Below are 22,760 nucleotides of genomic sequence, written 5' to 3'. Positions count from 1 at the left end.
TGTTACATGGCACTCTATAAAATGTCTCCCCGGGGCAATGGACTCAGCCCCAGCCCTGCTAGAGTTCATGGAGAGCTTGGCAATGTTCTTAGACATAGGGTTTGAGATTTGGGTGGTTCTTTCTGGAATCAAGTGTTATATTTCATTATTCTTGCAGGTCCCTTTCAATTCAGGATATTCTGTGATTCTATGATTCTGTTTCAAATTGACTTTTTCTTTTTTGAGTTGAATTTTTATATGTTGCCAAATTTTTGGTTGAAAAATAAAATTTAAGGAATAACTTTTTGGAAAATACCAATCTACTGTATTTATTACAATGGATAGGAGTCTAGGAGAAATCTGGGAATTCTGGGAGGGTTTCAGCGGTGCTAATCCATGAATATATCACCTTATCATGTCCCAAAGGAGCAGTTACCAAGTTATTTACTATCTAAAGGAGAATACTGCTTGAGATGTGGTTTGCCTTATTTTATAGAAAAAATAATTTAATATGTAAGAGGTCAGTTGTCTCATGAATTCATTATGCTTTTTCCACCTGACTTTCTGGATGCTACCTGTAGGATATTTGACAACTTAAGTTCTTATGTAGAGTGCATTCTGTAACGAATGTGAAGTGTGTCACTCTCTTGAACAGAAGAAGTTGAAAGCCGGGGGTGCCAGCACACTGCAATGGCCAGTAGAATGAGGCCTCTCGTAGATCTAGTACGTGGTGACTTCTATCTTAATTTCAGTAATAAAAAATAGTGTCAGTGCCAGGTCCCTGAATCTCATTAGCAAGTTAGTAAAGTTAGTACCGTAAGATCTTGGTTTCTGCCACGTTTTCCCAAGTTTACAGGGAAGCAAGTGGAGTTTTTTTTGTTTGCTTGTTTTTGTTGTTATAGATAAATAACTATTATGGATGAAAACTTGGTGATTCTTTTTCCAGGAAGTTGGCAGTACAGAGGCAATACAGGAAAGTGCGAAAGATGCTGTCACTGAATGCCAACTGTCTGATTTGGCTTTCTGTTATCATCCTGTTGTATTTGCATGGATGGATGAAGGCTGCTGTGGACACAGAAACCTTATGCTTTGGCTTAAGAAAGAGACAGGAGGCCATTATTGAAATTGTCTTTGAGCTTAACTGTTCCTAGCTACGTTGCTCAGTTTAATGCGTATTTCTATTTGCTTAGCACATCTTGAACAGGTAAAACACAGAAAGCAATACTCTGAAAGGGAAGGTTTTAAAGCACTTCACTGATTTCAGACATCAGTTCTGCCGTCTTCACTGCAGGAAACAGCTCAGAAGTGTTGCAGCCACAAGAAGTAAAGAAATAGCTATCAAAATAATGAGCTGACTTATTAAATGGTTTTTTTCCTGTCCATGCTGCCCATCAGGCAGGACAGTTCAAGGCAGTGTGGGAATCAGTGAGTCCTCTCGGGCAACTTTGCCTTTCAGGTTGGCTTTATACTGTGAGCCCACTTGGTGCCACAGGCCAGCAATCCCTGGGATAGCTGGTGCCTGGCTGCGCTGTTTCTAGCAGCAGGTGTGGAGTGGTTCAAGTACCCCCATAAACTTGTGGCCATGACGCTTCCTCAAGTTCTTAAAATCAGGCTTCTTCACATGTTAAGCAGACAGTCCACGACAGACACTCACCATGATGTCTCCAGTGTGAGGAGGCATCTCTTTGACACCAACAATGCTTGGGGAGTCCTCATCTGCCTGTATATTTTTGGATTACGCATGATGTTTTGGTACAGGCACTTGAGATGGACCCTATGGCCTTGCAGCTTGCTCAGGAGCTGTAACAGCCCCGCACTTAAGGGTATTTCTCCTATTCCCACATTCTCCACCTTCCAAATAATCTGGTTCAAATCTTCATTGCTTTGCAAGACTGCTGGCAAACATGCTTGTGGTCTCTTTGTCAGGTAGGTGCTACAGCTGCCCTACAAAGAGAGCCCTGCCATCACAGGAACTCATACCTGTCCACAGGCAGCTGTGCAGCCAGCTGCTGAACCCCAGTGATAGCTGAGGGGGATTTCACAGCAGTCCTTTCTCTTCCTGCTTCTCTCTATCAGAAAAAAGGATCGCTCTTTCTGCATAAGCCTCATAAAAATATAATTGTTTGAACTGGTTAAATGCAACTCGGGTACTTCTTCTAGATAAACAAGCAATTTGGTAGGTCAAATATCTACGGGGGCTCAGCTCCTTGTCTGAATGTAGTGGCATATTTGGGAATGGATTTTGCTTTGAAGACTTGCTTTCCTTGCTGCAGAAGTACTAACCACGTTGTTAAGCCCTTAACATGTACCTTATGCAACTCTGCTCTCTGAAGGAGCAGAGAGAATGAAGTGTGAGGCTTGTGGAGAGAAGCTGAGCCAGCCCAGCAGATTCAGCCTCACCAGCTCTACTGGGAGAAGCTCAAGGGCTTGGTCCTGATCAGCTGACTTGCAGGCATACATCCAGCTTCTTGCTGCTCCATCATCGCTATTGTAAATTAGTTTGTGTTCACATCAGATATTTCTATCTAGACTGAAGTTGCATTTCTACTTAGAACAAGTCTTAATATTTATAGCGATAATACAGCAGAGGATACAGTTAGAGGACCTCTCAAGTGGCACAGAATGCCACTTTTTCCTCCATCATAATGAAGATGGGAGGGATCTAGGCAGGCTCAAGCATTGGGCCCTGGAGAGCCTCATGAGGTTTAACAAATTCAATGCAGGGTCTTGCATCTGGGTTGTGGCAACCCCCCTTGCAAGCTGGGGGATGTAAGGATGGAGCACAGCCCTGCCAAAAAGGACTTGGGGGGTACCGATCGACGGCAACTTGGATATGAGGCTGCAATGTGTCCTTGCAAGCTAGAAAGCCAACTGTATCCTGGGCTACATGAGAAGAAACTTGGCTGGCAGGGCAAGGGAGGTAACCCTGCTCCTCTACTCTGTGCTGATGAGACCTCATCTGGAGTACGATGCCCACATGTGGAGTCCTCAGCACAAGAGAAACATGGACCTGTTGGAGCATGTCTGGAGGAGAGCCACATAAACGATTGAAGGGATGGAGCACCTTCCCTACAAGGACAGGCTGAAAGAGTGGGGGCTGTTGAGCCTGGAGAAGGGAAAGCTCTGGGGAGATCTTAGGGTGGCCTTTCAGTATCTGAACGGGGGCTATAAGAAATAAGGGGACTGACTCTTTCATAGGTTCTGTGGTGACAGGACAAGGGGAAATGGTTTCAAACTAAAAGAGGGGATATTTAGATTGGATATAAGGAAGAAGTTTACAGTAAGGACGGTGCAGTGCTGGAACAGGTAGCTCAGAGAGGTGGTTGGGTGCCCCATCCTTGGAGCCATTCCAGGTCAGGCTAGATAGATCTCTGAGCACCCTGATCTAGGTGATCTAGGTGTAGGTATCCCGCTTCACTGTGGGGAAATTGGACTAAATGATCTTTAAGAGTCCCTCTCAACTCAAATGCTTTTGAGTTCTATGACTTTAAAATTATGTTAAAAGAGAGATACTGGTGTGTGACACATCGGTGTTTGCTGCTAACCAAGACCCATGGCAACATTGCCAGGGAACAATTGGCTTCTGAATCAGCGTTAGTGTCCGTGGGAGCGGATCTGGGAAAGCCTTGTGAAGGCTGCATAGCCAAAACCGAGTAATCACATTTGGTTCTAACTAAGCTCCTGCTGAATCACAGTCGAAAGAAATTTGTGGAACCAATTTTTAGTTGTTTTTCAGCTGAAGATCTGAAGTTTAGTCGTATCTAAACCAAACAACAGATAGAAAGGGTTGCACTGTACCTACTGTAGGCTTAATTTACTTAGAGATCCGCTGTACAAACAAAAAGGACTGTTGTATACGATTATGGGGCAATGACAGTTTGGCACACGTTTAATGAGATGGCTTCCCGTACAAGTGATGGACTTACAGCAGTAGAGACGTAACAGAATGGAAATTAATGAACAGTGAGAGATTTTGGCAGCATCTTTCTAAAGGCCAGCAGTCTTAACACGTGCAGGTAATGGTAATGTGCCAGTAGAGCCACTGTCACTGATGGCACAAAAAGAACACAGGGCTGCCTAGGATCTGTTACCAGGCCAATACTGTGTTGCCTAAAATCTGTGCTTTGAAATAAAACCAAGAAAAATGTTGTTCCCTATTGCAGATTACGTATGATGAAAGAATACTTAAGAAAAATCATTAAAACAGGTCATTTTGCTAATAGTTGATACATTTTTCAGTAAAAGACCTTTTTCCTTTTTTATTTTTAATTCTATATTCCTCAGACAGCTGTTTTTAAAGAAAGACAGGAAATGAATCCATTCAGATTTTTTTTCCCCTTTTTTTGTGAGAATGAAGCAGTTAAAATAAGGGCTTTTGGGGATACTTTTCTTTCCCTGGAACCCGGGACTTTCTGTGCATGTTCAGGTTTTGTCTTTGCTTAAATTTGGTTGGCTTTTGAAAGTTTTACTGCTTTTTTTTTTTCATGAACAAAGGAGTTAAAAAAAAAAAAAAGAGAACAAAGTTGCTAGCAGATAATATTTTTGACAGAAATGAACAAATCTAAGGTGTTGATAAGTTCAAAAGAGATTATCATTGAGTCAACTAGAGCTTGGATCTACATCAGGACTGGTTGACAAGGAAAGCTGAGGCAGTTGTATGACCCAGAGGGGTAAGATCCTTTTAGAAATGAGAAGTTAAATCTGCAAGGATGCTTTGATAGCATTTCCAGTTTTGATAAGGTATGGGAGAACTGAAATAAGCTGTCATACAAAAGAGGAGGTTCTGCTAGTGTTGGTTGGTGTGACCTTGCTAGTGGATGCCCCTACTCATACAGAGGTGGTCACAGGAATGCTGTGGGTTCTTCTGCACCTTTCTGGTGACTGACAAGCTGGGTGTGAAGCCTGGTACCCACAGACTGATACTCTGATTCTGACAGAGGGTGTGTCCACAAGCCAGGAAATAGGTTTTGCCATACTGACTTCTAGGCAGCAGCGTAAATGCAGCATAAAAATCAATGCTCTCCTCCTAAACATTCCTATATACATGATCACAAGTGCAGAAGACTCTTGAAACTCATAAGAGGGAAAAAACTTACAGGATTTGAGTTGGAGAAATTTTTAAAGCGTCGTGTTTCCAAAGCACTCCAAGCAGCAAAAACGTTTCAGATGCCGTTCCAGCAGTGACATGTGAGCAACACGCCAGAAACCGATGGGCGAGGTGGAGCTCCTGCCTACCGCGGTAGGTGCCAGGCACAGCCAAGGAGAAGGCTGTTTCCTCAGCACCTCGCTGCACTGCCCACGTGTCAGCGCAGCCGGCCCGCGGCATACAGTAGGCAGCTGACCTCAGCCTGCAGGCATCTGCCTGACGTGGGACCACCTGGCGCCGCGCTGCAACCTGATGCTATAATGCGTGACAGCCAGGTGTTCGGTTTGCCTGGTTCGTATGTCAGCGGGGCCGAACTTGACGGATAACGACATGAAAAATGGTGACGAATGTGCTGGCGGGAGGGAGGCTCAACGTTGGCCAAAAGTGAGATAAGCCTCTCATTCAAAGGTGCTGTCTGTGTGCTGTTGTGTGTGCTGTCCGAAGGTGAGCGTTACTTCAGAGTGCTCCGTAGCACCAGAATTCACAGTGTGATCTCCATAATATCATTGCTCAGCTAGAACTGTCCTTTGTTTTCTCTCAGGTGAAAAACTGGTGAAGGGGGGGAAAAAAAAAAAAAAAAAGTGGTGATATTTCTGCAGGAAAAGCCCCCAGATCAAATCAGCTCACCTCTCATTGCCTTTCTCAGCTAGGATTCATCTTGGCTGAATCCTTTCAGTGCTTGGAGGGATTACCTCTGCTTCTAATGGCTCAGTGCAGAATGATACATAATAGAAAAGCAACAGGTTGGAAATTAATTTGGTTTTTGACTTCTAGTGGAAGATATTTCTGTGCAGGAGCTGTTTGCATAGATAATTAGATTTAGAGAGTGTGGCGAGAGATGGCCTTTAGGTTATGAACTGATGTGTTACAGGTTGACTTACGGGCACTCAGCTGGTTTATTTTCCCTGGAAGCTGTACCGTTTTGAAAACAGACATAAAATGAATCATGTCCACTTCAGAAGAAAATGAAGTCTCTCCTGTAGCTTCAAAACGAGCTTGAGCAGACAAGGCTGAAGAAGGTCAGACAGATTTACACCCAAAGTGCTGCAAAGCTCACTGCCCATCTTTTCACCTGACCTACAGATGGCTTCCAGGCTTCTTGATGTCGGTGCTTCTGGTGTACCAAACAAGAGGCTGTAGAAGATTCACTGCAGTTTAGCTTCATAGCTGCTTAATGCTGAATGAACTGTATGCTTTTTTCTATTGTTTTTCATACAAGTTAGCTTCAGGAGATGCTGGCACTGTCAGATCTTATTTTATATAAACAGCAAAGCGTGAGCAGAGCAGTACTTCATGCCTATACGAAGTAATAAACTGGCCTTTGAATCTTGTCAGGGCTTTTCTTTGCTAAGAAGGAGAGAAAACTGGAGCTTTAGCATTTCCAGAGTTTGTTAACATCCAATTGGATTGATTCAAAACACGAAACACACACACTTCAAGGGAGCGTTATGGCCAGACTGCTCACAGGGCAGCTGCAGTGGCAGGAGTGGTTTGATGAGCACATCTTTGCTGCGTGTCTTATTGCATCAGTGCACAGATAGCTGTGATGTGCAGAGATGCTGCTGCTTTAAGTGTTGTTCTTGGGATGAAGTTAACATGCCAGCTAGCTTGGATCATTAGACTGAGGTTATTGGTGACATTTTTGATGAAATTCATAGGTAATATAAATAACATTTTTAGTTAGTGCCTTCTACCTACCTACTATATCCTAACTTCTAATTTTTTTCACTAAATATTTAAGTGGACTTGGGATCGTTTGGCTATTGGGTTTGTTGGGTACTTCATTTTATAATGCCATGTTTTCTCTTGCTGTATCTTTAACAAAATGTAACCGCCTGGATTGGGCTGTCCAAGTCTCAGGCCAACTTCTTTTTTTAAGGCGTTTGGCCAAAAGAACTTGTTTGCATCCAAGAATGAGACAATTTAGTAATCTCTGATTTTTAAAAAAAAAAAAAAAAAAAAAAAAAAGGGGGGAAGGAAAATAAAACCACCAGCCAACTACCACAGAAGAATGAACCTAGACTCTATGGAACTGGAAAATAGACCTGAAACTGTGAATGTGATTGAGCTGTAGCTGTTCTGTTGAGATCTGCCCATAGCTAGCAAACCAGTACCTCTGTGAAAAGCTGCAGTTTACACGTGCCTGGTGGTGATGGCTCCTTTGCCAGCAGTTAAGCTCCCCGTGAGCTCCATTTAAGCATATTGGAAGCATTTCCCTTCAGAGCACGGTTTTCAGCAGGAGCTGAGGAGCAGGCAGGAGGGCAGCAATGGCAGGGTCTGGACCAGCAGGGTACAGCCAAGGATGTCCTTATATCAGGTAACTGCATTTGCTTTAGCTTCAGTTTAGCTACTGTGATTAGAAGTCAGTACGTGGGTGCTGTATCAGCACTGCAGTGCAGTCTGGCCGTGTCTTGTTTGCCATCAGCTCCAACGTGCTGCCACCTCTGCAGCTGCTGCCATATGAACAAGCTCAGCTAACGACTGTGTGCTGTGCTATGGAAAGCTCTGAGCAGTGCAGCAGGCTTTTGGTGTGCCTTAGGGCTCACATCCTGCACACTGCTGGTGGGCTGACTGCTTGCTTGAGACTGTTTTTACTCTGTGTCTTCTGGGAATCTAAACTGACGGTGTACGTAAGGGCTCCAGAGGTCTGTTGAGATGAACTACATTAGAAGGTGAACATCTGTGCGATGCTTGGGCACAGCGTTAGCAGAACTCCTCGTAGTTCAAAAGAAATGCTTGAAAATCTGCTCATAGTTTAAGTTTCAAACTTTATCACTCAAACTTAAAATTTTATCCTTGTATGATTTCTTTGTAGCAAAATTGTTTGCCTTTTAAAAAATATTTACCGCCCATGCAAAAAATACATCATAGGGGAAAATGAATTATTGTTGCAATTCTACGATGGCTTCGCACAAAGAAAAGTTAAAAATGGATTTCTACAATATAGCAAAAAGTGTTACATAAGCACAAAAACATTTTAATTTCAATCAATCCTTTTATCACCAGGGAAAAATATAGAATTTGGGTGGAAATCTGTTTGCTATGTTTACCCAAATGAAGATAATAGTTGGCTGCGAAATTTACACTATAATAATAGGCATTTAGCAGCAGTCTTTTGTGGTATAATTACTTATGGGTATAGCATTCAACATTATTCCTTCATATTACTGTTAAAAACCAGGAAATTATGTTATGAAGAGAATACTGGTTTTTGTTTATTAAACTAACGTACAGATTAACATAACTCTTTTCGTAATGAACATATACCAACAGTGATTAAAAAATAAACATTTATTTACAAAATATTGATGCATACATATTACACAAGTCAGTTATATCAAAGTGTTTTTTTAACAATGTCTGTAGCAACCAACTATTTGCATTGGCCTTATCATAGTGCAAACGGTGATGTTGCAAAGGCAGATTACAATATGGGATTATGGTTTGAACGTTAGACTTCTGTGCTGCCTTTTGTTTTACTACATTTAGAAAACTGTTCACCTTCCTTTAAAAAATAACTTTTTCTTGCGAATGTTGAATAGTGTACCTGAGGATAGGGCAAATTCATTATTACTCCAAATTCTTTCACTTAGATAACTATCTTTCTATTTACTCAGCCTGCTTACGTAGCACCATTGCCATTGATTACTAACATACTAATGAAAAAAAGGAATGGAAACACGCTAAATACAATATACCATCCCTAACTTCAGGATTTGTCCATTTACATGGAATTTCATCTTATCACAACTCTGCACTATATATTCAAGTGTTCAAGGATGCTTCTGGTGGTATTGTGTAGTGGTGTATATGTTACCGGTATATATTTTTCTGTAAATACAATATTAAGTGAAGCTGTGAAGAAGTTGATTTAGTAGCCTGCTCCTTCTGTCCTCAGATGAGAAGGAGCTTACTTTTGATTACCAACATATGTTGAAAACTGCGTATAAATTTGTATCTGAATGACTGAATATTGATTCCCTCACATTGTAAGAAACTGATTTGTTAAATCCCATTATTTTGATTGTAGCTTCTTTGTCCGTTGTTTCAAAGCCAGCCCTTAGGTAATTCTATTGTCTTTTAGTTCACATTCTGCAGCTCGTGTTGTGCTATATGTGGTCTGTATGATTGTACAGTATATGGATGTTGGCAACGCCTAGCGTACGTAATTTCACAGTTGATAAGTTGGATGAGGGGATATAGCTTTTTTTGGTGGCTTCCACAATTTACGAGGTGGAGGATCTCACGATGGTCTCATGAGCACCCGCAACGATCTACAACCATGGCTGGTATCTTTCCATATATTATTTGTTCTTTTCCATTGAAATACAGCATGTTTATAGGGGACATCTTGGTGGGTGTGCAGCAAGGGCCTGCTGAGCCTCTTGGATTTGCTTGGTGTACCAGGTGAGTGTGCGGGTATTTCTGTAGAAATACGAATTCACATTCTCCAGAGCAGTAATTGGCTTTGTATCTTTTAGGTGCTATAATCCAGTCCCATCCAAAAGCTTCAAAATCCACTGTCAGCGGGTAGCGACAACATCGAGATTCCGTTGAGTGCTCGTCGCAGTCAAGGCCAAAATCTCTGCGGGACCGTTTTGGTGTGTCTGTAACTCTGACCTCTAAAAATGGGTTCTGAGAGAAGAGGAAAAGGAATCGGAAGTATTAACAAGGTAGGCGTATGTAATTTGAGTAAGAACATGCAGATAGATATTTCTGACACAAACGTATCAAATTAATACTCTCAAATAACATCTGCAAACGTTTTTGAACTTCTACCCTTCTGAGAACTTTGTCCTCATCCAGGGCTTCTACGTTTGTTCCCTGCTCAGGGATAGTTTCTTTTCTTCATTCTGAAGACCAGCATTTCCCTGCTGCTTTTCCACAAAGAGAGTTAATTTCTGCCTATCTCTTCCTGAAATCACCATTATCGTTGTATCTTATTAACTGCTAGGAGTAAGTTTCAGAAATGATGAGGATCTTGGGCTTCTACTTAAGCTGTTGTTGTTCTTACTGTTACAGTAAGAGCTTTTCTTTCTCCTTTTGGGAGTTCTCCTATAGAGGAGAAAACTCAAAACAAACAAACAAAAAAACCCCACACATTTAAAGGGCAGGATCCAATGTGTGCTCGATTCCTTTTGTGAGTCTGTCAGAAATGTCCTCCATTCAAACATTATTCTATTGGAGTTTTCTGGATATCAGGGAAGGCCTCTCCTCCAGACCAAGGAGAATAGGAAATCTCTCTAATTAGATTTTGGTGGAGTGATTGGAGGGGTGGTAGAAAGAAGTTTCACCTGCTAGTGCAGATTATTTCCACTTCACAGCTTTTACTCAGAGGGCTGGACATGCTGCACTGGCTTTGGAGGGACAGATGATATTTTGACTGCTGAGAGAGACTTGTGGCCAGGAGGGCATTTTGGGCAGATCTCTGAGCCACATGCTTCCTACTGAAGATGTCTTTGTCCTTAACTGAGAATAGAAATAAACAGCAACTTTCGTAATCATAAGTTTGAAAAAGTTCCCAAAGTTTCTTCTGCCCCATTTCAGCAATATGCCTGTTTGCCACTGACCAGGCTGTTGCCTCCAGAGTAAATAACAGCCCAGCTAACTGCTGCTCAGGTTGGTTCCTTTCAAGACGCACACCTTTAGGGCAGTACATTGTCCAGCTGCTGGAAAACCTTTTTCCAAAAGTAACCAATTTGGAGAGGGGTGTGATGGAGAGGGGCATCCCACTACAGAGAGTGGCTGGAGAGGAGCTGGAGGAATGAGAAAATACACGTCCTCTGCTGTGGACTGCAAAGCATCTATCGCTGTGTTGCTCTTGATTCTGTTTGTTTTTACAGATGATGATAGCTCTGGAAAAGCCTTAGCTTATCCACATGTGTGAAAATGCCTTGTTGGGTACTATTGAATGGGTGGAAGTGGTATGGCCATTATTGATATCTCAGTGGCCTCTTCGAACTATGGAAGACTCAGATTTGTGATGGATCTACAATTAAGATGTGCTTTTCCTCTTGATTCTTTTCACTGCATTACACTGCTATGAAGTTAAACATCTCATAGCTACTTGAACAGAATGATCTATTGTGTAGCAGTAAAAGCAAAACTACCTTCTTAGTACTTTATTCAAAAGCAGAAATTTCTTAGTTGTTTCAGCTGTTTTGGTAAGTTCAGCTGTGATTGTAGATTAGCAATTTGGGGAAGCAACAAGGGAAATGCTGTGGTTAAACTGGTATGCTTTAGATTTATTATGTTCATCATGCAGAAAGAAACCACAAGTTATTTTATGCTTTCTCATCATTATGATGGATTTATTGTATCAAGCAGAATTTATGTACTCCTACATTTCTAGTAGGAGGAATTAATCATTCTGTCCCTTGATAAAAGATGCGCAATTTAGGATTCATAAACATAGATAATTCTCACTGTCATTAATGGAAAACAAACGCATACAGAATAGGGAGAAATTCTCTTATGTGTTGAATGAAAAATCTTTTCATGCTACTTAGAGCAATTTCTTATCACAGAAAGAGTTGAATTGCTTTTATCTTCTTTATGTAAAATATCTTCACATTAAGCAGTATTTGCTCTCAAGTTTGGAAATAGTGTAACTCCGATAGTACCATCCATTGTTAAGTAACGTTTTCCAGTCGGTGCCTTGCAACATGACCCTGAGGTAATGCAATTCATCTTAATTTTTCAAACAGGAAAATGGAGGCACGGGAATGTCAGAATGATTTTGCCATTAATTGAGAGCAAAGTGTGAAAGAATTGGGTATATAGAACCTTTATCTTACATTCGCTAAGCAGTATTTCCATTTTTATCCTTAAAAGACAACTGAATCACTTTGCAATGATTTAAAAAAAAAAAAAAAATCCAGGGTATTCAAATGAGATTTTTTTAAAAAAGACTTACCAGTCCATCTTCACCTGGTCCTGGGAATGTTACAGCAAGATCTCGTCCATTCTCATCAAAAGCTTTTATTTCGATGCCTAAATTGGATTCAGGCTGTTTGAGCCAATTTTGCAACACTGTCTTCACATCAATACTCTGCCAGATACCAGTGCCTGGGTTCATGTCAAGTTTCAAAGATCGAATTCCAGTATATCTTGTACCGTCTTTCATGGGTTTAATGAGTCTCAGGATCTGCACAAACACCGTTGTAGGTTTTTGGACTTGCCTCAAGTATATCCATAATTGTGCCTTTACTACTTTGTTATATTGTATTTTAGAGCTAAACTTAAAGAAGCAACATTTTGGTTTTCCCTCCATTTGTACAAGAAAATCAGCTATAAATGAATGGAAAGAACAAATTACTGAACAGGGAACAAAAAGTAATATGCATATATAAACCCATTTTTTTTTCTAGATCATGTAGGATGTCTTACAATATTATATAAACAGTATTGGTAACAAAGTGGATGCAATATCATTCCATTTCTGCACTTCACATCCTACAGCAAATATAATCATTATACTGTCACCTATAAGTAACATAACGTGACAAGGAATTGATGGTTGTTTTGTCAGCAGGCTAGAAGATGGTTTGGCTAACTGTTTACTAAGTAACTGTAGGTGATCCCTTGCACTTCGAAGGTATGCAGAGTTGAGCAATGTGCACGGGCAGAAATTCAGGAATGGTAGGCAAGAGAAGAAAAGCTAAGGGACTCCTTTGGTCCTCAAGGATCTGATCATCACACTAGCACTGTGGGCTGACCCATGCAGCTGCAGAGAAGTCTCTTTCCCAGACAAATTTTGTCAGAGGACAGGGCACAGCCAATGCAACTTCATGGTGACTACTGCAAGCCCACTTCTGCTGTTTGTCTGAGGACCTTCATAAGGCAACAGCAACTTAGCATGAGCTGACTCAACATTTGTCACCTCTAGCAATTTCTAGGTTACTAAATAAATTTAGGGTGCTGTGTATCGTGCAGGTAGGGGCAACTATGTGCAAACTACCTTAACACTTCGTTTTCTTTTCTGAGTGGAAAGAAAATTACAAGTGCTAATCTGAATATTTGTTTGCATTTCAACATTAGTAAAGGAAAGTCACGTGCAATGCTTCGTTCCACTTTGCTGTAGCCTGTAATGCAGCTGTCCTACCTAGTCATGATAGCGTATCTCCATGCCAGGATAAAACAGATAATACTCATCTTAAATGGTACAGGTCTTTGACACTCATAAATCAGATAACTTAAGATAACTGCCTCTGTAGCACATTTATAGTAGTTTAAACGCTTCTTATAAAAAGAAGAAAATAGAGCAATAAAGCACAATGACTTTCCCCCAGTCATTTTGACTATATAGAGGTTTAATTAAAATAGTTTTGAAATTTTGTACATAATAGGCTAGAATAAAACGGCTAGCAGTTAGCGATAAGGCTGCAGTAATGTATTCCTGTTTAAGTATGCATCTTACTAAAGTTAAAAAAAGGGTTTCAGATGAAGTTAATTTTTTGTCCATTTTAGCTGACTACAGGAGCAGATATTATTCTAGTGTACGTATGGTAATGATGGTCATTACTTACACTCCGTAGGCATCTGTAACTGCTAACCTGCCTTATGTCCTGACATCTTTTTCCTTTTTGACATCATATTCTTAAGCGTTACTTTAAAAAACAGCTGCCATAGCCAAATACTTCAGCTGATGAAGAACATAAGATACTATAGTATTAGCTGTGCAAAAGATACTTGATAGGAGCCGTAGCAGATGTTTAGCACTCAGAAGATAACTTAGAATCTGCTCATTCAGTAAATGCCTTCATTCTTCCTTGGCACGAGTACTGGAGCTGATAGCTATAATGTGGACATTTTAACATTTAAATCGGTTACACGTAGATTTGCTTCAAGTATACAGTTTTAACTCAGAGGTGGGTGGTGCTAGCCTGTGGGATCAGCAAAGAAGCAAGAATTTAACTCTATGCTTACACTTGCTGTAACATGCTGTAGTTAGGTAAGTCTCCTACTCTAAGCTGTATTTCTACTCACTTCTATTGCTTTCAAACACACTAGCGGGTGGAATGCCATGCAGAAAATCAAGTTATCTTATTAGCTGCACTTGCACTTTCTATCTGCAATAGGGTACATCCTGAATGCTGCACGTAACAGAGCCAACTGTGCAGATGTCCTTCTGCTTTCTAAGCACACTTAGGCAAATCCTAAGCGTGCTACAGGGCACACACATTACAAGGAGCCGAAAAAATGAACAGTAAAACAAAGGCTCGCAACACGGTCATTTGAACCTGACTCAAATTCTTTAGAAATACACTCTCCTCCCTCCCTCCGCAGACTCCAGCCAGCAGCCTGTTGGGAGAGCCTGAGAAGGAGTTGTGTGGCTCTACAGCACGGAGACAACTCTCGGAGGAGCGGTGCGAGACGAAAGCAGCAGGGTTATTACTTACACTCCGTAGGCATTGTGATAATCGTTTCGGTTGTGGCATGATAGTCATCGTCTTCCAAAGAGCCATCGCTACTGTCGTCTCTCTGGACGTCATACTGATCAATCAGTTCCTGCAGCGGAGGAGCTTTGGGTAAAAGTTGTTTAATAACGTCCCTGCTAATGTTAGGTGCTTGTTCCAGGCGCAGTTTGCTGAGGATTTGAATTTTTATGGCTTCTATTCTGGAGGATTTAGTATTCTGTCTCCACGTACAAGCATTGCACAGTCCGTCTTTTTCAGCGTTCTCTGTGGGCTGACTACTGCCATCAAGAGCCACCGGATGAACTAAAATCTGCATGAACAGGTAAATATAAACATAGACTGCTAGCTTTTGCATGATCTTAAAGTCACTGCAGCTTTTCCTTTTTTTTTTTCTTTTTTTTTTTTCCTCCCCTCTCCCTCTTTCCCTTTTTCTTTCAGTTCTAAACAGATCCGTGAAAGCAAATGCAATCTGAGAGACGGCTTGCCACACTGGTGTGCCTTATATATGCCAAGGGGGCTTTTATACTCCAACTTTGATTAGGCTCATGTCGTCAAAACCGACGATTGGTTGTTGTCCCAACAATGAATCTAGCTGTCAGAGGTTAAAGCCCTGTCGATCACAAGTCACTAGACAGCATTTAGTTACAGCCAAGGGTGAACTGATTTATCTGGTGGTTTCATAGAGGATACGTCTTCACATACTGAAAGGATATGTTTCCAAGTACTATGGGCAGCAGTGCTGGAAGACAGCACTATCATTCTTAAATAAACACTGAACACATAGCTGCACTATGAATTGAGGCAGAGCTTTCTTTAGAGTTGCTTTAGGATTCTGTCACTATTTTGACTGAAGGTTTGTACTATCTCAAGTAAAATTCTGAGGGATTTCTGTAAAGAAGAGGAATAAGTACATAATAAACACACTGCAAACATTAGGAATCTGTGCTGTTCAACAGTTTAAGTGTATTAAGCAGTTAAAATTTCAGAAAACTGTAATAGGTGTTTCTGATAGATGCTAGATAAGCAGGAATAAAAGATTTTGTACACGTATGACTAAAACTAAGGGGTAATTATTTGACTCTTTAGTATCAAAATGAATTACTGAAGTGTGTAGACACTTCTTAAGTAAAGGAAGTTTGCCTTGTCAGCAAAATCCTGGGCAGCAAATGAAATACTGAAAGACCTTCAGTAGCAAAGGTATTTTTAAGGAATATCATTAGCTACTCAATTTTAATATTACAGAGCTTGTTTTTTCCATTGTTACTGAAATTTGTAAATTACATGAACTGTTTAAATTCCTTCTGTCAATAAATCTTCATTTTTCATATCCTATTTTATTTCAGTTCAGTATACCTCTGTATTATGCCAACTGAAGTGATAGTGTGCTTTGCTTTCTATTCAAGCATCTGTAGGTTTTCTATATCCCACTTATATTTTTAAAATTACGGTTTTAATATACTTTCTGCATGACATACACCTAGACAGCATTGTATAATTACAGGTCATGGCTTGTAATATTTTAGATGAATGTAGATGATGCTAGACATGCTGCTAGCAAATAAACAAACAAAAAATGGAATTCATTTTCATTTGGGGAATTGAGGAGTCTATATGTTAGAACAAAAACAAATTCCAGAATTGCATGCAAAAAGTCACAGTTTGCCTATTTAAATTGGGACCATCTGTCAGTTTTTCACTGATTTTTTTTTTCTTTGTTTCTTTTCCATAATGAGTACACCTGAAAGCGTGGCACATATGGGGTTTTGTTTGCATATGTTCATATAGGAAGAATGTTACTTCACAGAACAATCCAAGAGCTCTTTTTCTGCCTGGACATTTGTGTTACTTTGCATTACCTTTCCAGGGCACAAAAATTCACTGCATGGTACAGAACTGAGCCTAATATTCAGCTCACGGCCAGTGACGTAAATCTTGTTTATTCCATTTAAACTGATGGTCTTTTCATGGTGTAGAGTTGATGCAAGGAATAAATGTAATGTGCTCACGTGTTCCTTGCTACAGCTTTAGGGTCTAACTGTGATGTTTTCATTTCAGCCAAATCCATGGGTTGAGCAAGCATTTTGACTCCTTATATCCTGAGCGTTTATTTTCATACAAGGTGCTCCTGTCAGTGCTCTCAGTGTATGGTAACATCAATGGGCTCATGGTTCACTGGAACTACTAGTTAGGAGAGATCTGAGTTTGCAATGCCATGTTCACAGCATGCTGTTTTAAACAGACTTTTAGTATTCTTGCACTTGTAAGAGGCTAGTACGCTACAAGTGCTGGAAAAACATCTTTATGAATGGTGGATAGGATGATTGACGTAAAGAATCTTGAAAATCGCTAACCCAGTTTCAGACTATTTATAAGGTTTATCAACTTATAAGGTTTATAAAAGGGATTTGTTTTGGGTCGTGGTGTTCTTTTTAACGTATTATAACAATGCATATCATAATGAAGCTATTTTATTTTAATCAGAATGACTAGAGAGCTGAATATAAAAGGGAATCTACCCCCAAGTGGAAACCTTAACCAAGTGGAAACCTTAACAATAGTGCCAAGTTTCACAGTAGATTCAGTTCCAAAGGGAATGATGATCCATCAATAAACAGGTAGTAGGAACACTGATGCAGTCATTAAAATCAGAATCATTAAATGCTCTGACAGACTGGCTGGGAGCCATTCATCATGTTTGAGAAGGGACAAGAGAAGTGGCTGTTGAGAAATGCCTCTATCAGCATGTCTCCTCTTTGTGCTGTGCAGCAGCTTGCCTGGTGCTGTACCTGGCCTCCTCCTTCTCCTTCAAGGTCTTCCATTGACTGTGGCTTGTTGTGAACTAATGCGTGATTTTCTGTCCATGTTGCGTAACGATTCTGGAAAAAAGAAAACAAAAAAGCCACTCTTTTTCCCTCAATAATGCATTTGTTTATGACTGCAGGATGAAAATACTTTATTTTTCATGCCTGAAAATGCCACTGAGCTCTGAGCAAGAGCAGAGCTTACTCTCAGCCACCATGGTGATGCACGGTTGTTAGTAGAATAACTTAGTCTTCATCTTTACTTGTTGCTTTTTCTTTTCTATGAGACTTAAAGAATTTGGAGAGAGCTTAAGGCATAGCATTTGATTAGAAGGTACTGAAGCACTCAATTTTTTTAACAATGCATACAGAAAGGGTTTTTCTTTATGACTTTCATTGTGGCATTGAAGGATAATGCTGGCTACAGATGTAGGTGACAAAAGTAAGTAATAAGTGAAATGTAAGTAACCAGATAAAATTATTTCCCAAAAAAATTATTTTACAAAAATGATTTAAAAATAAGCAGCCCGTTAACATCAGCAAAACCGAAGAGTTAAAAATGAAATGCACATCTTACTGAACTTTATGGCATTTTAATATTATCTTTGGGATTTGTGTCATTCTACCCGCTGTGCCTGCCAATAGTGAACAGTATTCCCAACCCTGGCTATTCAAAGATCATGACTCAGGCCCCCAAAATCAAACAACATAAGAATGCGTCTCTTTCAAAAGAGAAAAGTCACACATTCGTCTGTCAGCTGCCTTCTGGCTTTCTGCTTTACACCAGTAGTTTTCATACTCGTTGGAAAACCTAAAGAAAATTAAAAAAAAATATAATCCAAATCCAAACATGACTGATACAGAGGTTTTGAAGACGCTGTGTTACTGTGAGTTTGGTGGAAAAACAGTGACTGTGTAGAGGAAAAGGAGATTACTAATGCCCTCCCCGAGGAGAAGGCAAGCAGAGCCCAACCATTACCCATCCTTTTTGGCAGCCTTTAATTAGCCAGTCAGCATGCGAGTAGTCATTAGTCAACGCACTGATAGTTCTGGACTATCTACACTGTATCATCCCTTGCCTGGCCAGCAACCCAGAAAAGGTAGTTAGGACAGGATGGGATTTGAGCCTGTTACAGGGGTGGACCCAATGGCAATGAAGGGGAACCAGACCATTTCTGAGAAAGAGTTTACAAGAGTATGAGGAAGCTCGTGGCAGGGAAGGAGAAGGATGTAGGTTATAACGGTGCCAGAGATCAGGCATCTTCCTTCTGTTGTAGGCTAGATTGTCAAACAGCCTTACAGACTAGAATACTTGAAATTCACTCATCATTTTTCTGTTATTTAAATTACATGAAATTATTCCCATAATAGGTTTACTGCGAAAGGTAGAACTTGAATGAAAACTCAAAAGTTGTTAAATGCACTGTAAACATGCAACTTGTTGCTCACAATGATTTTTGTTTTACTTCAGAACCAGTTGGATTCTACTCCTAATTTGAAACAAATATTATGAGGAAGTTCCTGGACGTCTGGCTGCGATAACCATTCAGTCACCTTATATCACTTTTTAGAATCACAGAATTGTAGGTGTAAGAAAGGACTTCTAGAAGTTGCAGAATCCAACCTCCAGCTTCTATAATAAAGTATCAAAAGGGAGAGAAAATCCATTTAAATTATTTTTTACTAGATACATTTCTCACTTATTTGCTATTATAGCTGTGCATAATGGTTGTGAAATCATTTTGGTTAGAACAGTTACTACTAAATAGGAAAAATTAGACATACAATGAAATGTAATGGAGTTGAGATATCTTAAGTGCTTAAGTATGAGGTATGAGCCCAACTGTCTTAACTCACCAGATGCCTTCTCTCAGGCACCTGAAATGTAAGGGGTTTTATAGAACTTGATAGTACATATGAGATAGTGTCTAATGAAACAGAGATAACACAATAACAAAAAGCTGTAAAAACATCACCAAAATTGCATTAAGTGAATTAAAGCTGCAGCTACCGTAAGGCATAAATAACCACACTTTTAGTTGTACTTAATACCATTAACTAAAATATGAAATCTGTAGCTAGGAAGAAATCTTGGCAACAAAAGCCCTAGAATAGTTTGTTATTCTCTGTATGTTTTCCTACAGATGTGGTCATAAATAACCTTCTAAACATTCTGCTACATCAGCTGCTTGATGGTAGGGACATTTAATTGCTTTAACTTAAAAAAAAGAAAGTTCACTGTCTTTTCACCAATTTTGAGTTCCACGTAATAGAGAGCAGGATTCACGTAAGAGCGTGATGCTGGATACAGATGCCATGGTGCTCTGGCATCTGAATGGGATCTGCTGCAACTCCTCAATTCCTGCTCTCCCATTGTTTTCCCAGGAAAACCAAGATGTTCATGGATCTGGAGTTGTGCGGAGTCTCCTCTCAAGGCATACTTGGGTCTGCGTCTGCATTTTAAATACCAAGGCAAAACTTCACTCTGCCTGGCAGATGATTTCCTCACTTCAGGAGCTTAGAGAGGTAGGGAGTCCTACCTGCTCAGGACTTCCTCACCAGCAGCGGTATGTAAGTACGCAGTGGATGAAGTGGGTGGGAAACTGGTTCTGCAGCAATGCTTGCCTTTGATGTACCTCTCAGCTTGCCCAGGAGCTGAATTTAGTACAGTTTAGGGAAATGACATTGGGTCTCCTTCAGCTGGTGTCCGACAGCTTTCTTTTTTCACTATCTTCTCCTGATTGCGAGTTAGGGCTGGATGTTTGTGCAGGGCTAGAATGTTCTTGTTGTGTTTTTCTCTTCTGCGTATTCCAGTGCTCATTAACCCACATCATTGCTGCGGAACTGACCAGATATGCTAGTGGAAATGAATTTTAGGAGCAGATAGGGAAATGTATTCCCATTGGACTTCTTAAAAACATTTAAGGGAGGATGCACTTAAAGTGAATGCTTCCAGTTTTTCTGAGTTCTGTTTTCAGCTTTTTATTCTGCAGCCTTCACTACGGTGTTTAATTATCAGTCTTAAAACAAATCCTACAGTAGTGCCCTGTTAAACATGTTTATTTCTGAAGGCTCCCTCCCTGTAACAAGACGCTCTCTTTAGCCTTGAATCTTTTATACTTCTACCCAGTGTTCCTGACGTAAATATTCAATGTTTACTGAAATACTTGAGGAAAACCAGGCCTAAGTCACAGAGCAATGGAGGGAATGGTACCAGAATGACCCCAGGTGCAGGCATGCGATTGAAATCCATGTGCCTGTTCAGTCGTTGTCCAAGGCAGCTTTCAGTGCCATCTAACAAGTAGGGAACGTCATCTCCTGGGCATTGAGGAAAACAATGGAATCCTTGCAGAAACCTGCAGGTGGTGGTGGGATTGTCATCGCCAGCCTGGGAGGTGTGAAGCCGGGAGCCCTCCCAGTGAGATGCTAGCACTCTGCTTGGAGCGTGGCCACCGTGTGCTGGGAAACGTGCTGTTCCTATTAGGAGCCGGTGCGGACGGGGGAGAGTTTCCCTTATGCACAACCAAGGCGTATGAAGCACCAAAGCCCTTCCTTTTGTTATCTAACGGTAACAACTCTCTTCCCTAAAGTGAAGAGGGGATTTTCGGGCTGGCAATCAGTCGTTTGCTGTGTGCGGCCTGTCCTCTGCTGGGCTCTGCGGGAATGGCACCCACTGGGACCCGGAGATCCAGACTGCTCTGGGTCTGAAGAGTTTTTTTCTTATTTATTTTTTTTTTCTACACTTTTCCCTGTTTTCCCTCTTCTTCCTTTCCCTCTTCTTCCTTTCCCTCTTCTTCCTTTCCCTCTTCTTCCTTTCCCTCTTGCCTGTCTCATCTCTTCCTTTTCCCTAGTACACGTGAAGTTAAAACTTAGGAGATGTTATAAGAAATCCAGGAAAATGAAGTTTTGCATAATGCAACATTAGAGTGACTGTCCTTAATCTTGCCCACTGCCATAATTGAATGAATTAACCCTTCTGATCTGAAGATGGCTTCATATGAGATCACTGTGGGTCCACCTCTAGCTATTCTCTGCCAGATCTCCCTGTGTTTGTGCTCCGCCTCTGCTACAGGCCCCACTCCATGACTTCGTCTCTGCTGAACTCAGGTGTAGGCAGAAGGGGGACAGCCTGCAAGGCTGAGTACCCACTTGTCTGTAGGTGATAAGCATAACCATAGCAGTATGATAAGCAGTGGTGAAGACAACTTTTACTTGTGTTTTTTTTTTGTTTTTTTTTATTTTTTAGCAAATGGAAAAGCTGGCTTTGAAATCAAGTCTTGTAAATGTTCTGCAACTTTGGACAGTGAATGTGTATGCATGTGCCAAATTCCAGTGGTTAAAATAAAAGAGCTTTCTGTGATTGCAGGCCTGGCATATTGCTCCAGCATTGTGCATCCGTGGTGGCAATGCATTCACAGAACTCTTTTTGAATGGAACCTTTTTGAATGGAACATAACAAGTCATGCTGTAATGCTCTCAATAGCAATGCAGTGCAGTCATTTTATATTGAAATAGACACTCGGAATGCACTGCGGAGTTCTGTCCTGGCTGCTGACATAACTACCAGAGAAGCTGGCTGGTCAAGCCTCAGGGTTTCATCTGTAATGCTTTGATTTAGCTGTTGTAAACATAAATATTTTAGAAGTTAACTTAACTCCAGAGGTCTTATGACATTGTTTGTAGAATATTTTTAATATTGTCTGCTCTATAGGAATAAAAACTCAGCTTTTACTGTCTCTCCTTTTATAAATGTTTTCTTCTCTGTTGCTTGTTTCCTGTTGATGTAATAAAGATGTTTCTTATTTATGAGCTCCATTATGAAGCTTCCCATAAGAGCACCAACTCAAGGAAAATAACCTGCACTGGTTAGAGCATTAGCCTGCCCCTTTCTCTTGGGAACTGTCTCTGGCTCCTTTTGCAGACAGGTCCAATTTCTCACATTAAAGGCTGCTGCTTTAAAAACTTACAACTTTTTTTTTTTGATGTGTTCAAGCTCTTTCTCATCAAGCACCCTAATTTGCAGCACAAGCCAAGTGGTTGACGAGAAATCAGGATTAACCACAAAGAAATTGACTGATTTGTGTTTTTTTTTTTTTTTTTTTCACCTTCAGTAATAGACTTTCAAAACATCTTACCCATTCTGCAGATACGTAGAACAACTTAGGACTCAGCACTTGGTACTGAATAGCTGCCTGCCATTGCCTGAATGGACATGCATCGTGGACTCATGGAAATGATGAGACCGTCTCATATTCTTCACCAGCTATGCAAATAATTGAAAGAATGCTTACCAAACTTAATTCATGTAACAGATCTGAAATACAACAGTGAGTGTTCCTCCAGAGTTCTGTGTTAAGTTGTGCTGGCATGATGTTAGCCAAAATAGGCATGCTGTATGTGCTAACTTTAAGAAGG

General features: G+C 40.6%; 2 protein-coding genes across 2 annotated transcripts in view; one reads left to right on the top strand and one right to left on the bottom strand.

The window, feature by feature from the left end:
- Positions 1-9,379: 9,379 nt before the first annotated feature.
- MSTN (myostatin) lies at positions 9,380-14,899 on the bottom strand. The gene is given in 3 exon segments (NM_001303161.1): positions 9,380-9,760; positions 12,042-12,415; positions 14,527-14,899. Coding segments are annotated over 3 exon segments (1,089 nt in total). The 5' UTR covers positions 14,861-14,899.
- AKAP19 (A-kinase anchoring protein 19) overlaps positions 14,729-22,760 on the top strand; it is a 48,906-nt gene continuing 40,874 nt past the window's right edge. The window contains exons 1-3 of the mRNA XM_085227526.1: positions 14,729-14,866; positions 19,731-19,912; positions 22,492-22,672. The gene's annotated coding sequence lies outside the window, so the exon portion shown is untranslated. The remainder of the gene's footprint in view (positions 14,867-19,730; positions 19,913-22,491; positions 22,673-22,760) is intronic.

This window comes from Meleagris gallopavo, chromosome 7 (assembly GCF_905368555.1).
Source record: "Meleagris gallopavo chromosome 7, MGAL_WU_HG_1.1, whole genome shotgun sequence".
Lineage (NCBI taxonomy): Eukaryota > Metazoa > Chordata > Aves > Galliformes > Phasianidae > Meleagris > Meleagris gallopavo.
Note: the sequence above shows the minus strand (reverse complement) of the source record. Positions and strands in the feature narration are given on the sequence as shown.